Below are 14,071 nucleotides of genomic sequence, written 5' to 3'. Positions count from 1 at the left end.
GTGCTGCACATCAGGCAGGGCTGTCCCTCTGCACCTCCTGGGGAGCTTTGAGCAGGATCCCTGCTCACAAACACTGCATTTCCACAGGCTGCTGCTTTTTTGCAGGCTCCCCAGATCCCACCAATCCCATCCTCAGCGCTGTGATGAGGTGGGAATCTGCTGTAGGGAGTGGGAAATACAGGCTGGACACAGGGAATGAGCAGGCAGAGTTGTATCACCACAGCCATCACTGGGAAAGTACAAACCCCCCTGTTTCCACAGGAAATAGCTATCCTTCCATCATGTACCTATTCACTGAAAGCTGTTATTCCTGCTGTTTAAGAGATTACCAGCACTTATCCTGTAAAACTCCATAATCCAGAAGATGAAGGGTATAATTAGACTATCCCAAAAAATGCAGGTATCTCCTAAAAGCCTGTCTGCTCCTCCAGGAGTGAATCACTTTTGTGTACAAATGGCTTTCTTTTGCTTTAGTTCCCAGCTCTCTCCCCAGGTTGGATGAATATGTGGGAGGGGATGGGTGAGATCAGGGAGAAGCCAATCTATGTCCCTTAACATCACCCAGCTGTTAGGTTGGTTTGTTGTGCCCTGGCATAATTGCATGTTAGGTCAATGTTCCCCAAAATGACAAGACGCACTTAAAAAAATTAATTCTAACATTCATTTTTCAAGTAAATGTGTAAAGGGTAGATATTAACCCAAAGTATTCAAAATCTGTAAGGGGGGGGGGGGGGGGGGGAATATGACTTTCCTGTCTTGGTGTCTTTCTCCCTTAAATTCTGCATCCATCCAGTGCTGCAGTCACCACCAGAACCCGCAGTTCTCTTTCCACAGCGGAGAACTCTCCAGCGCTTGGGTCTCGCTGTTAACCATTCCCAGGCTCCCAAACCCCGCCTTCCCTTCCCTGCAATCCCCAGCACTTTATCGACGCCGGGACCCGACGCTTCTCCATCAATCAGCGTGCACGGGGAACGCGCCGAGATAAATTTAATTTATTCTATTTATTTATTCAAACTCAAACCAGCCCGGCCGAGCGGCCCCTCCCGGCACCGGTGCCGGGAGCCCGCGGGACACGGGAGGGACAGCGACAGATCCCCCTGCCCGGGGAGGAGACCCTGGGATGGGAACGGGGATGGGGAGAGGAACGGGGATGGGGAATGCGATGGGGAAGGAGACGGGGACAAGGATGGAGACAGAGATGGGGATAGGAACAGGGATGTGCACGGGGATAAGGACTGCGATGGGGATAGAGGGACGGGGATAGGCACCGGGACAGGGATAGAGACAGGGATAGGAACAGGGATGGGGATAGGAACAGGGATAGGAACGGAGATAGGGGCTGAGATAGGGATGAGGAAGGAGACGGGGACAGGGATGGAGACAGGGACGGGATTGTGCTGGGGCCGGGGACAGGACTGGGACGGGCATAGGGACGGGGATAGAGATCAGGATAGGGACAGGGATAAGGGACGGGGATAGGGACAAGGACTGGGATAACTAAGGTGATGGAGATCGGGGAAGGGCCGGGGCCGGGGCTGAGACGGGCACAGGGACCAGGACACGGATAAGGTACATGGACCGGGATGACGAAGGTGCCGGAGATCGGAAAAGGGGCCGCGGGCAGGACTGGGACGGGCATAGGGACGGTGATAGGGAGCAGGACAGGGACAGAGCTGACGAAGGTGATGGAGCTGGGGCCCGGGACCGGGACCGGGACGGGGATAGGGACCCGGACAGGGACCGGGACAGTGACAGGGACCGCGCAGACCAAGGTGACGGAGCTCGGGGCCGGGGCGGGGCCGCGCGCGCGGGACGTACCAACCGCCGCACGCTGCGCGCGCACGCGCGCGGGCCCTTGGCGCGCGCCTTTCCCCCCTCCCTTTCTCTCCCCACACCTCGTCCCCGCTCGCCCTTGCCCACCCGGCCCCGCCCCCTCCCCTTCGAACGCCGCCGTTGCCGCTCCCCGGCCAATCCCCGCCCGCCGCCGCCGCCCCGCCGGCCAATGGGCGTGCGGCGGGTGGGGGCGACGCGCGCGCCAGGCGGGGGTGACGCAGGGAGTTTTTTCCTGTGACGCGCAGGTGCGTACGCGGGGCCGGCGCGCGGCGGCGGCGGTCACGTGGTGCGGCCCCGCCGCTGCCAGCGCCGCGCGTCCCGAGCGCGCTCCGGCCGCCGCCGCTGCCCCCGCGCCCCCCGCATGTCGCTGGCGCCGCGCCCCGCGCCCCCACAGCCGCCCGCCGCCGCCCTCCGCCGCAGCCGCCACCGCCGACGCCCTTGATGTGGTTCGGGGCCGGGCGGGGGAGAAGATGCCGCCGTCCAAGTCCCGCAAGATCGCGATCCTGGGCTACCGGAGCGTGGGTGAGCGCGGCGCGGGTTTCGCGGCGGGGGTGCGGGAGGGGTGCCCCGGGTGCCGCCGCATCGCCCTCCCCCGCGGCGGCGGCGGCAGGTGCAGCGGAGGCAGCGGCGCTTCCCGCCGCCCCGAGCGCGCAGCCGCGGCCCGAGGGAGGGAGCGAGGGAGGCCCCGCCATGGCGGCGCCGCAGAGCTGCGGGCCCGCGGCCGCCGTGCCCTTAATAGGAAGTTTCGCCCCCCGCGCTCCCCGAACGCAGCCCGGAAAAACGGGATCGGGGCAGCTGCGGAGAGGGTCCCTCCCCGCCGGCTTGGCTGCGCTGGAGTCCAGCTCCATGCAGGCTCCGTATGGAGCGAGCCCGGAGAAGGGCGGCGGAGCTGGGACGGGTCTGGAGCGCGTGTTCTGTGAGGAGCTCGGGGAACAGGAGGCTCAGGGGAGGCCTCATCGCTCTGCACAAGTCTCTGACAGCAGCTGCCGCCAGGTGCGAGTCGGCTCTGCTCCCAGGCAACCAGCGGTAGCACATGAGGACATGATCCTCATCTGTGCCGGGGGAGGAATGGGTTGGACACCAGGAAAAATTTATTCTCAGAAAGAGTGATCGGACACTGGAACGGGCACCCCAGGGGGATGGTGGAGTCACCGTCCCTGGAGCTGTGTAAGCGAAGACTGGACGTGGCACTCCGTGCCGCGGGTGACACGGTGATGAAGTCCCTGCTCCACTTCAGAGCACTTTTGCAGCCTCGGTGGTTCTGTGATTTAGAGCCAGTTTGAACCCTGGGGAGGCCGGGCGGGTGTGTTGCCCGTGCCTGGCCCGTTCCTGCCCCCATGGAGATGTTCGTGAGGCGGCAGCTCAGCCGCTGTTCCCGAGGGCCGCCTCGGCTCCGGACTGTGCCCGGCACGGCGCCGCCGGAGCGGGCCGGCCGCTGGGACGAACTGCCTGGAAGCGTCCAGCACGAGTCCATAGCAGCTGATAGAGGCTTTTGTTCCGTATAAAAGTGTGATCCTGTCTCCTGCATCTGATGGAGAACGGTTTCGGATGTTTCAGCGTTCGAGTTCTTGGAGCAGAGGGGAACAAGCTGTAGTACAGGCGGTGCTAATCGAGCCAACTTAAAAGCATAGATCAATGTGAAAGATAATGTGTGCTTGGGGAAAAAAAAGATGCTGCAGAGTGATACTACTCTGATATAAATGGGGATTTTACATTGAAAGCAGTGACTATATCACTAATTTGTTTTCCATGGCACACATCATAAAGAACCCTTTGAAAAAGCATTTTTAAATATAAAAAAGGCTAAATAAGGAGAGGTTTTTTTTTTTTTTTTGCATAGCTGCAGCCATGCAGCTTGATGTTTCAGTTTGTTTGATGAATTTGTCCAGCCCTTAAACAGAACAGTGAGCAGTAGATTGATCAGTTTGCACGGTCTGTATGACATCACTTGTTGCAGTCTGTTCATTGTCTTGTTGTTATGTTTTCTATGAGCACTGGTGGGAGCAAAGCAATGGGCAGTGTAAGTGGGAAGGGGAAATGCTTGAAATTCTGTTCTTAGGAAGTCTGTGGTGGGGACTGAATGTACTGTTGAGCTTTGGTCCTTCATCTGTTGACACTAACAAGCAGCAGTCAGAAAATCAGATATTAGTAGGGTGTAAATTTGAGGAGAAATAGAGGAGGAGTATAATGTTGTTATTTGGTTGGGGATGTGAGCAATAGTGCTTGTGGAAAGGATGGCCAAAATGTTACCTAACTGTTAAGACCTACTGCTGAACTTTAACTAAAGTTTTCTGGGACTAGTGTGGAATTGGGCTTGATAGGACAAGACCAATTTTATTAGGAGAGCTACAAGTTGGAGAAACATGGAATTAAGAGAAGGGGAAAATTGATTTACTGGAATTTCCTTTCGTTGTCATTAAATTTCTTGGCAAATACTTAGGTAAAAGTTCAGGCAGTAGAAATGGGCCATTGAGGTTCTACTTCCATCTTGTGAAGCTGTTAGAGAAGCAGGAAGGTTAACTTGTGAGATTTAGATTGTCCTCTGCTTCCCCAAATGTGCCTCCTAAAGTGTGGTAGGATGGGGGCTGAGTTTGGCTTTAGGGAAACTTTTGATTAAGTCTTGCTTTGCATTATGATGGCAAGAATATCACTTGGACCCTGGGTAAGAAAGGATATAATCTCATTTTAGGACAAGTGTTTGGGTGGTAGAAAAGGAAGTATGTTTCTTTTGGAGGAAATGCTGCATTGTATAGAGGTAATGCTCATTAAAGTGGGGAATAATTCCAGAATCTGAAGGAAATGCTTTCTACATTTCCTTTTGTAATTCGGGAACAACATTGTTTTGCCATTAACATTAATCTTGACTCTGGAATTAGGGAGGTTAACTTTGGTGAGTTGTAAAATGCTTGCAGTTTTATAGGCCAGCCCTAAATGCTTAGGGGGCCTGCTCTGGGACGTTGGGTGCTCCCCCTGTAACTGCAGTGATTGAAATGAAGCTGTCATAAAATGAGGAGCTGTTTTTCCCATGTGTCTCTCAGTTAGGTGCTGAAATAACCAGGTTTTGATGATGATGTCGTCAAGCAGGGAGCTTTTCCCCGCAGCTGTTGGTTGAACAGCCCCGTGGGTCTCTCGGGTTACGAGTGTGTGCAGTGAAGGGTGGGCACGCCCTCCCTGGGGATTTGTGAAACAGGGGCTGAAAATTGCACTGGATTCCTGCTAAGGCCTTGTTTATTTTATTACATTAAAATTTAATCTTATCCCGGTGCTGTTGTCAGGTAAACTGGAGCTTGGGAGTGGTATTGTGGTATAATAGTTCTGAGAATAGAAAATTCAGGAGTCTGCTTGTTTGAATACACTCCCTCTATCTTTCAACACCGCCATCAAGCCTTTCATATGTGAAACTTTTATTCTTTGCTGATGGGAGAGATCACAGTGGAAGCCTTGTGAATTCCCAGGCAGTCATACTTTCTGAGATGCAGACAGAGTATTTGCCAGGGTGTTTTTTGGTGAGGAAGACTGATTATCTGTGGCTACAGCATGCAGGTCGTGGCATGACGTGAGACAAAATCACGCAAGAATGTCTCTGTTGGGTTTTGCTCAGGCTTAAATTGGTCTAAGAAAGTTCAATTCCATTATGTAATTGTGCTTGTCTCAGCAAGGTTCTGAGTAGAAATCAGATGGATTTCATCCCAGGGTCTGAGTTTCACAGCAGAGGAACTTGACTTCCATTACTGTTAGTTGGGAAGTGAGCAGAGTGGATCAGCTATTTGAGATTTGATTCTGGAAGAAATCTGTCTTGTGCATGATGAAGCATAAAATTTTATAAAGTTACTGCCTTCACTAAAAAGAATTTTCATATTTGTGTTTTGATCATAACTTAATATCCCAAATATAATTGGAAATAATGGATTTACTTGGAAATAAATCAAGCAGGACTAAGATTTTCTGAATCTTTTTAGAGTAACAGCCTCTCTAAGAAGCAGGGTAGAGTTGCCAAAAATGCTTTGTGTTCAGTTTCATTCTCTTTCTGTTTATAGAACAGATGTGCAAATTCAGACCACAAATGCCTGTAGGAAAGAAGTTGTTTCTTAGATCATCTTGTAAAGCACCTTATTACTGGGATTCTCTGTGTTCTGTTGAATGGATGGATTTAAGATAAGCAGGAAGGTATTGTTTGGATCAGCTGCTTCAGTTGTAGGTCTTTATCTCAGCCTGATTTCTTTTGTGCTGTTTGGATAAGTTGTGCTGCTGGTTTTACAGATGTGCTTGCAGAAACAGGAATTCTCTTTCTGAATTTTACATGTTTGGACTGGTCATCTGAAAATACTGTCCTGGGCAGTTTATGGCTCTGAGGGGGAAATCCAGTTAATAATAGAGAACTTACCTATTTTCTTCCCTGGATAAATAAATCAACTTTTTTTGTGTGTGTAGGTGTAGAGCAGACCATGCTGCAGGCAGAAGGAGTCATGGTCTGACTGCGGCATGCAGATACCAAAAAAAAACAACTGATGGAACAAAGTGATCTGTCAGGATTAGATTTGTGTGGAAAGGCTTTCAGGTGATTGTATTCAGCTAAAAAAATGCCTCTGCTCCCTCCACTTTTGCTTGAAAAGCAGGAAGGCAGAAAAAGCAGTAACTTCAATATGGACCTGTAAATAGTAAAAATAATTGTTATGGCAAAAGGTGGTTTGAAAAGAGGAGTTGTGTGAATATTAGGAGGTTAGCAAGGTAAAATGGAGCTGGGGCTTTGCTGTGGTGCCTGAAAGATGGCATCTGCTCTCACAGCAGCGTTCCGCCCCGAGCAGGGATCCCTCTGGGATTGGATGGGAAGTGGTAATTTTAGCAGGCGATAAATTGCCCGTGTAAATGTCAACAGAGGAGGAACGGAGAAATTACCGCTGCCGTGTGCTGTAATTTGGTTTACACAACCGGCTGTGGCCGCAACACGGGCGAGCCTGAGATTGAGCGGGGAAATTGAGCGGTGCGGGAGCCAGCTGATGTGTAAGGTTACGTTTTGCTGTCCCCTGTAAAGTGCCAGGATGACTCCAGGGCCCTTCCCTCGCCAGGGCCGCGTTTGGCGGTGCCGGGGCCCTTCCCTCACCGGGGCCGCGCTTGGCGGTGCCGGGGCCGCGCTTGGCGGTGCCGGGGCCCTTCCCTCGCCAGGGCCGCGCTTGGCGGTGCCGGGGCCGCGCTTGGCGGTGCCAGGGTTGGCAGTGCCGGGGCCCTTCCCTCGCCGGGGCCGCAGTTGGCGGTGCCAGGGCCGCAGTTGGCGGTGTCGGGGCCGCGCTTGGCGGTGCCGGGGCCCTTCCCTCGCCAGGGCCGCGCTTGGCGGTGCCAGGGTGCGGCAGTGCTGCAGGAGGGAAGCCTGCAGCTCCCAGGGGACGGGCTGAGGCTGGAAATGCCAGCTTTGATTGCGTTTCCGTGTTAGTGCTGCCATAGTGGCTGCAGCAGGGAAAGTTGCTCCGGAGCGTTTGATAGCAGTAGCTGGAAGCGCTAGAGGCAGCGTGTTCAGCTGTAATATCGAGCCGCCGTGGGGTTATTTGAGGACACTGCTGGAGGATTAACTCTTAAATTGCCTGCTCTGATCTGTCAATGGTAACGCTTGCACGTTTTGCTTGTATGTACGGGGGCGTTTTGGGGTTTGATTACACAACTTGAAGTTAACATCGACAGGAAAAGCCAAATGAAATGTAGATCTGTAATTTATAAGCTATATAAAGTTGGAGCTCTTCATTTAGATGTACTCCAGTGCCTGGAGTGTAGGCTCTGGCTGAGGCAGCCCCCTCTGCGGTACAGGCTGTGTGACCACGCAGCCGGGATTAGAGGAGCAGGCTAAAAAGTGATAAATGCCATTCTGATTAATTTCCTGTAGCTCTCCTGAAGGTGACATCCAAGGGCGTGCTTTAAAAACTGCTCAACTTCATTGTGTATTCCATCCAGAATCGAAACAGCTTCTCTGTGGGATGTTCATAATGCTCTCAAGCTCTGTGAATGCTGCATGAGTCAATTGGCTGGTGTCATCTCAAATTCTCCTAAATCAGAAGCTGCAGACAGGGAGCGTGGTGTGTAAAAACACAAAGTGGCCCTTGCCTGTCGTGAATTGGTCTCCTTAAGGATTTGAGAGGTTTCCTTTGGTTTTCCAAGGTTTGTTTTTGAAGTGAATGGCAGATTTGTTGTGAATTTGATAATGTGAGAAAGCAAAATCTGCTTCCTGTGTTTAATGGATTTTTGTTCCTTGAAATTTCTCTCTTCCAGTCTTGGTCAGGATATTGGCATTACCCTGTGGTTCCTGCCCATTGAGGGCAGCTCTCCTCTAAACGAGGGTGTGTGGGATGGGGAAAAAGGGCAGTGTGGACAAAATCCATGTTTTATGTTTCCTAGCAGACCTTTTAACAAGATTTCAGATTAAGTTTACTAAAAGCATATTAATAGGGACCATTACAGGTTGCATTTCCTTTTGGAGAAATACAAAGTATGGTGGATGCTGAATTGGGTTTTGTGTGGGGTAAAGTTGCTTGTATTGAACTTGTCACAAGGAAGGAAACTGAGGCAATTTTTGAACAAAGTGCCAAAACAGGACTTCAGGTGCAGCTTTTCTCAAGAGACATCCAAGCCACTTTCTTTTTTAATTGCCACATAAGGAAGGCAGATGCAAATGAACTCTGTAGGGTGGGGCACCTCTTGGCCCAAGTTGAGTTAAGCCCAAACTGTGGCTGGAAGTTGGACCTTCCTACTCCCACCCAGGGGTGTGATGAAGGGCTGTCCACCAGCTCAGGGGATTGATTTATTTAAAAAGTAAAGCAAAAGAACGGAAAGGTTTTGTATCCTTCAGCTGGTCAGCTCAGCGAGTGCAGCCTGACAGGGGGAGTGGGGTCAGGAGCACAGGATTTTGGGGGAGGGTGGTGTAGGCTCTTTGTGGCTGTGCAGATTTCCCTTCAGTCAGACTTGTTATGGAACCACATCTGTAAGTGTTTTCCTCCACCACCTGAGACAGGCATGGATGCCTTTTGGTCAGCTTTCAGCAGTGGAACTTCTGAACTGGACTCATTCTCTTGATGGAAAAAGATGGCCTTGTGCAGGGGGTGAAATGTGTGCTAGGGAGCCATGAGGAAATCAAGTTCTTCAAGGTTCTTATTTAAATAACCTTCTGTAGGTTATTTAATCTACAGAATCTAATCTAATCAATTCATGCAGAATTGAGGAAAAAATTGCTTGACCTTGGGTAAACTTAGACCTTGTTCTAAAAGTCTTTAAATTCAGATGGTGCCTCAAGTGACACAATCTGGAATTTTCTGGAATTTTCTGGAAGCACATGCTAGTAAGGATGTTGAAATGAATCAAAGCCAAAGCTTCAGGAAAAGACCTGTAAGAACATGGAATCCAACCCTTAACCCAGCACTGCCAGGCCCACCACTAAACCATATCCACCCAACTTTTAAATACCTCCAGGGCTGGTGGCTCACCTGTTCCCTGGTCAGCTGTTCCAATGCTTGACAACACTTTCTGTGAAGACATTTTTTCCTGTCATCTAATCTAAACCTCCTGGCACAACTGTTTTCTCTTGCCCTATTGATTGTTATTTGGGAGATGAGGCTGACTTCCCACTTGGCTACAACCTGTCCCACAAAGTGAAAGGCTACAATCTGTTCTACAAATGAAAGGCATTCAGAGTTGCTGATTTCCTTCCTGGGTGGAAAACCAGTGGAAACAAATCTAAACTGTGTTGCTTTTCAGCCTGGTCTTCTGTCTTTGGTAGGATACCTTTCCAAGTATCTGTTTCTTGCAATTACTGGTTGACCCCTCAACCTGGCTGACTCCTCCTTTGGTTGTGTTTATCAGCATTTGGAGCCCAGGGGTGAATCACAACTAGTTCATTGTTGAAATGCTCTGGTTTTCCTCAGTTTACCATCCACATGTTGATTGCTGGGGATGTGCATTTGAAGAAATGAAGGGTGCTGGATGAGACAGTGGTGAATGAAGCATTGGTCAAACAGATTACACAGGTTCTTGTGGTGGTAGTAGGTGGTTTTTCTGGGTCTGGATTGAAGGCACTTGAGACAGCAGTTCATGTTTGGACTCAGGTGTTTATTATTTTTTATCAATAAAACAGCCTCACAACCATGAGTTTGGCAGCTCTTCATTAGAAGGCACAAAATGGCCAACAATCTCTTGTTCCAAGGTCTTTTAAGACTAAACTATCAAATTAAGAACTGACACCTGGATTATTTTCCCTTTTAACCCAATAACTGATCCCACAGAGCTGCAATGGGGACTTGGCTGCCCAATTACAAAATGCCACCCAAACCCAAGAAGAAGAAGGAAGAAACATGAAGAAGAAACTCAGGACAACACCCTGTGCCCTCTATCTTGAAACTTAAATTTCTCACCAAGTGATACACCTACACCTCTCTCTACAATCTATTTCACACTTTTGTGGATCCTGGTCTATCTTGAAGTCTGGGTAACTTTCTCCATGAGTGAGGGTCAAAGTCAGTGCTGCCCTGGGGGTCAGGGCACCCCAGAGCAGACAGAGAAATATTCCTGGTGCTCTGGGTTTCCACAGGTTCTGAAAATGCAGATTTTGCATTATGAAGCACAGTATTCCACAAGATGAAGTCAGGACAAGCAAAGGACCAGCTTGAGCCTTGGGGGCTCCTGCAAAAGGGAAATCTGCAAGAATTTCTTATGGGACTTCTTGTGTGAATTAGAGAGCTTGGGGCTTGAACAAAAGGAGGGAATGTACAGCAGTTTGATTTGGGTGGAATCATCAAGAGTTTGTGGGTAATGGCCAAAGGTTATGAGGCATAAGACTAAGTGCATGATTTCTGAAGGGCTTTTAAGGAATGAAAGATCCTCTGTGACACTTGGAGGGTTAGTTCAGAAAAGTTGTGGTCTGTGTTAAATAGATATCAGCTGCAGAAATCACAATTCCCTGATAGATTATACTTTAAACAGTGAATTTTTCTTTCAACACTGTTTTTAAATATGACACTAAAATCTCAAAGATTGAGGAGTCAGTATTTCTGGGATGGTTGTCAGTGTTGTTGGCTATTTTAGATTACAGGAACCAGAACATTGTGTGTGCCAAACCTAGTTATTTGTGTTCTGTGGGGTATGGAGTTAAATTAATTTTAATTTGGAAAAAGATGGAATATATAAGTGATCCTCAGTGTGTGGATGTAAACATGTGCAAGTGTAATACAAAATTAGGATATGAAAGTGTCTCTTGACAACGTTGTCTCCAGAGTTAGTGGGATACATCTGTCTAGCTTCAACAGCTTGTCAGATTGTATTGCCAAAACTTCATTCAATATGTATGACCTCCTTTAAAGGTACTCTTGCTGTATGCAAAAGAGCTGAGATGCATAATATGTAGGAAAACTCCATTAAATCTGCCCTAAAAACTGTCAAAACAATCAAGCACTTGACATTAATGCAGTAAAGTGTATTTTGCTTCAAGGCTTGTTATTCCATCAATAACAAATTTTTGGTCTTCTGAAATCTGTTTCAAAATTAGCATTTTTTAATTAGAATTGGAAGTTTCTGCTTTGAAATGTGCATATAAACAAGCACCATATTTCTTAGTGTGCTGAAGTACCTTCATTGCTTTCTTGGAAATGGTGTTTGCTTCTTTTGTATGGTTTGACCCTGGTGAATAAATTCAAAAGGAAGGTGTTGGTTGTGCTGTTTCAACCTTCATATTGTGAGAAAAACCATCAAAACTCTTCGTAAACCTTTTGAAGTTGTTAAACCTAAGTATAAAAATGGTTCAGCTGGAAGGTAATGCAAGTTTTTCTGGGCAGTGAAAGCAGGAAGAATAAGTTGTTTGAATGTTACAAAATCTTGTTCCTTATACAGAGTGTATAGGAGTCTTAGAGCACCTCAGCCTTTTTTCTGCTTCTCCTTCTACAACTGCACACTTTTATCCCCAAGTGTGGTGATGGGACAGAGGAGGAGCTAATGTGAAATTTGCAGAGCTGATGGGTTGATGTGCAGACAGACAAATGGAATGTTCTGCTGTGTCTCCTGAAGCCTGAGCTGACTTTAGGCTGTCTTCAGCTGTGGTTCAATGCTCAGGTGCTTGTCTGAGCTGTGTGGTTGTGTCAGAGGAGCCCTGGGAAGTGAAGTATCCAGCTGGTGTTTGCAGGGGCTTCCTCAGGTGCTGGGGCTGGACTGCCTGGGAGATGCTTGACTTGTGAAAAATGGAAAATTAATTTATATTCAAGTTGCAGGTGTCATCCGTATTTATCTTCCTGGGATACTTTCAGGGGAGTTGAGGGAGGGTGAGAATGAGATGTTAGGGGTGAGATTTTTTTGATTTGTTCTGTGTTTTTCTCCTTCCCTGCAAAGGTCAGAATTCCGTATTGTGATCTTTTAGTACTACATAAAATGAAAACTGGAGTAGGCAAGTATGATTCTTATCCAAAATTTCTTAATTTGAAGCACCTATTGAGCCAACAGATGGATTCATGGTGGTTGGGAAGGTAAAGCCAGCTGGCTGTCATGGCAGGCAAGAATTTGATAGTAAGATACAGCAAACAAGGGTTACCTATTCTATCTTCTCTGCCCTGTGGCAAAATCAGCCATGTCATGTCATATCTGACAGATCTTTGGCTTAAATTCCCTTCACATTTCCCAAGGTTGGGGGCTTTAATGATTCTTCTGGTATTCCACATGGTGTTATTCTTACCCTGGAGTCTTATTTTTGCCCTGCTGTTTAACCCATGTGCATCAGGCAGAGATTCTGGTATGTTATTGCTTTAAACCTCCCTTGCTGTTGACAGATTGTCCTGTGCATTCAGCAGCCACTCTTGGGTGGAGGGGAAGTGTGTAACTGCAGGAGGCTTGCAGCCAGCCTTGCTGGGGAGGGGTTGATGACTAACTGCAGCTGGGTGAAGTGCAAGGCTGTGAAGATGGCATTTAACAGATTGTGCCTTTCTTCAACCCTGATAAATAGAGGGGAGGAGCTTCCCTGATCAGCAGAAGTGACATGGAAGGTGCCTGTGCAGTTAATTCAGAGGAGATCTAGAGCTGAAATGGAGAAAAGACAACAGTAACAACAAAATGCCATCAGAACCTGGTGGTGGGGAGAGAGCTATGTAGAGGAAAGAACAGCTCAGGCACACACTGGGTTTTATGTTGGTGTGGTCATGTGTAGATCCCCTGGGGTAGCACACAAGGAATAGTCAAGGCTCTACAATATGAACATTAATCAAAACTCTGTGTCTACCAGTTGTGGACAGAGATGTGATGGAGTTGACTGTAGGGGGATAGAATATAAGAAAATAAAGATAGTGTAGAAAGTAATCTTACCCCTGAGGAGTTGCAGCTGGGCCAATTATGAAAGATTAGGAACAGGCCTGACTTTAACAGGCCACAGCTGTAACCAGTGAGAAGCAGAGTGCTATAAAAGACTGAAGTGGTGTTGAGAAGAAAACTGGAGCAGCTGGCTGCTTTGTGAAGAAGAAAGAGTCGATGTCAATGCTCTGAGGGGCTGCCCATGAGAAACACCAAGAAGGTCTCAAACTTCTGTGATAAGGAGACAGCAGTATGGAACCCCTGCAGTAAGATGGCAACAGTGCTGGAGGAAGGAGGAGTCAACACAACTCTTTGTCAGTATCCCCAAAGACCTTCCCTGTTCTGTGCTAAGAGGTTTTGGTGTTGCAGGGTTGGTGCTGCAGTGCCTGATGCTTGATGCAGCCTTGGGGGCTCCCCCTGTGTAGGAACAGCAGGTGAATGGTGCTGGCTGCTGATGCTGGGTGCTGGTGGCAGCTGTCCATCAGTGTCAGGGTTTATTGGCCATGTGCACTGCTGGCATTGGGTTTGTCAGACCTTGGACCATCAGTGGTGACACAAAGAGCCTGAAACATTGACTGACCCCCCAGCAGTTACACACTGCTGCAGAGTGGAGCTGTCTGTTGTTGCCAAATCTTCTAGTGGCTATAACGCAGCTTGATTGATGTATTATTATAATCTGTTGTACAAGTCGCCCGCCCTTGTGGGCACAAATCAGTTTTATCTTCCAGCTTTTGCTGCAGTTGGTGGAGAGCTCTGTGAGCTTCCTGCAGAGTAAGGCTGAAACTTCTTAGCAGTAGTTGCAGAGTGTGCATCACATGATTTGATTGGATAATGCTCCCAAGAGAGGGAATATTACCACTACTCTCCTGTCAGGATTTTGTCAGGAACTTATACCAAGGAAAAGAGAAATACCTCACTTACTATTGTTCTTGCAATTCCA

At 48.6% G+C, this 14,071-nt stretch overlaps 1 protein-coding gene across 1 annotated transcript in view; it reads left to right on the top strand.

Moving 5' to 3' along the window:
- The first annotated feature begins 2,216 nt into the window (after positions 1-2,216).
- RHEB (Ras homolog, mTORC1 binding) overlaps positions 2,217-14,071 on the top strand; it is a 39,001-nt gene continuing 27,146 nt past the window's right edge. The window contains exon 1 of the mRNA XM_054274119.1: positions 2,217-2,355. Coding sequence (XP_054130094.1) covers positions 2,304-2,355 — 52 coding nt within the window. The 5' untranslated portion in view covers positions 2,217-2,303. The remainder of the gene's footprint in view (positions 2,356-14,071) is intronic.

Source organism: Melozone crissalis, unplaced genomic scaffold, assembly GCF_028551555.1.
Source record: "Melozone crissalis strain CALT ecotype California unplaced genomic scaffold, PUWL_Pcris_2 ptg000016l_1, whole genome shotgun sequence".
Lineage (NCBI taxonomy): Eukaryota > Metazoa > Chordata > Aves > Passeriformes > Passerellidae > Melozone > Melozone crissalis.
Note: the sequence above shows the minus strand (reverse complement) of the source record. Positions and strands in the feature narration are given on the sequence as shown.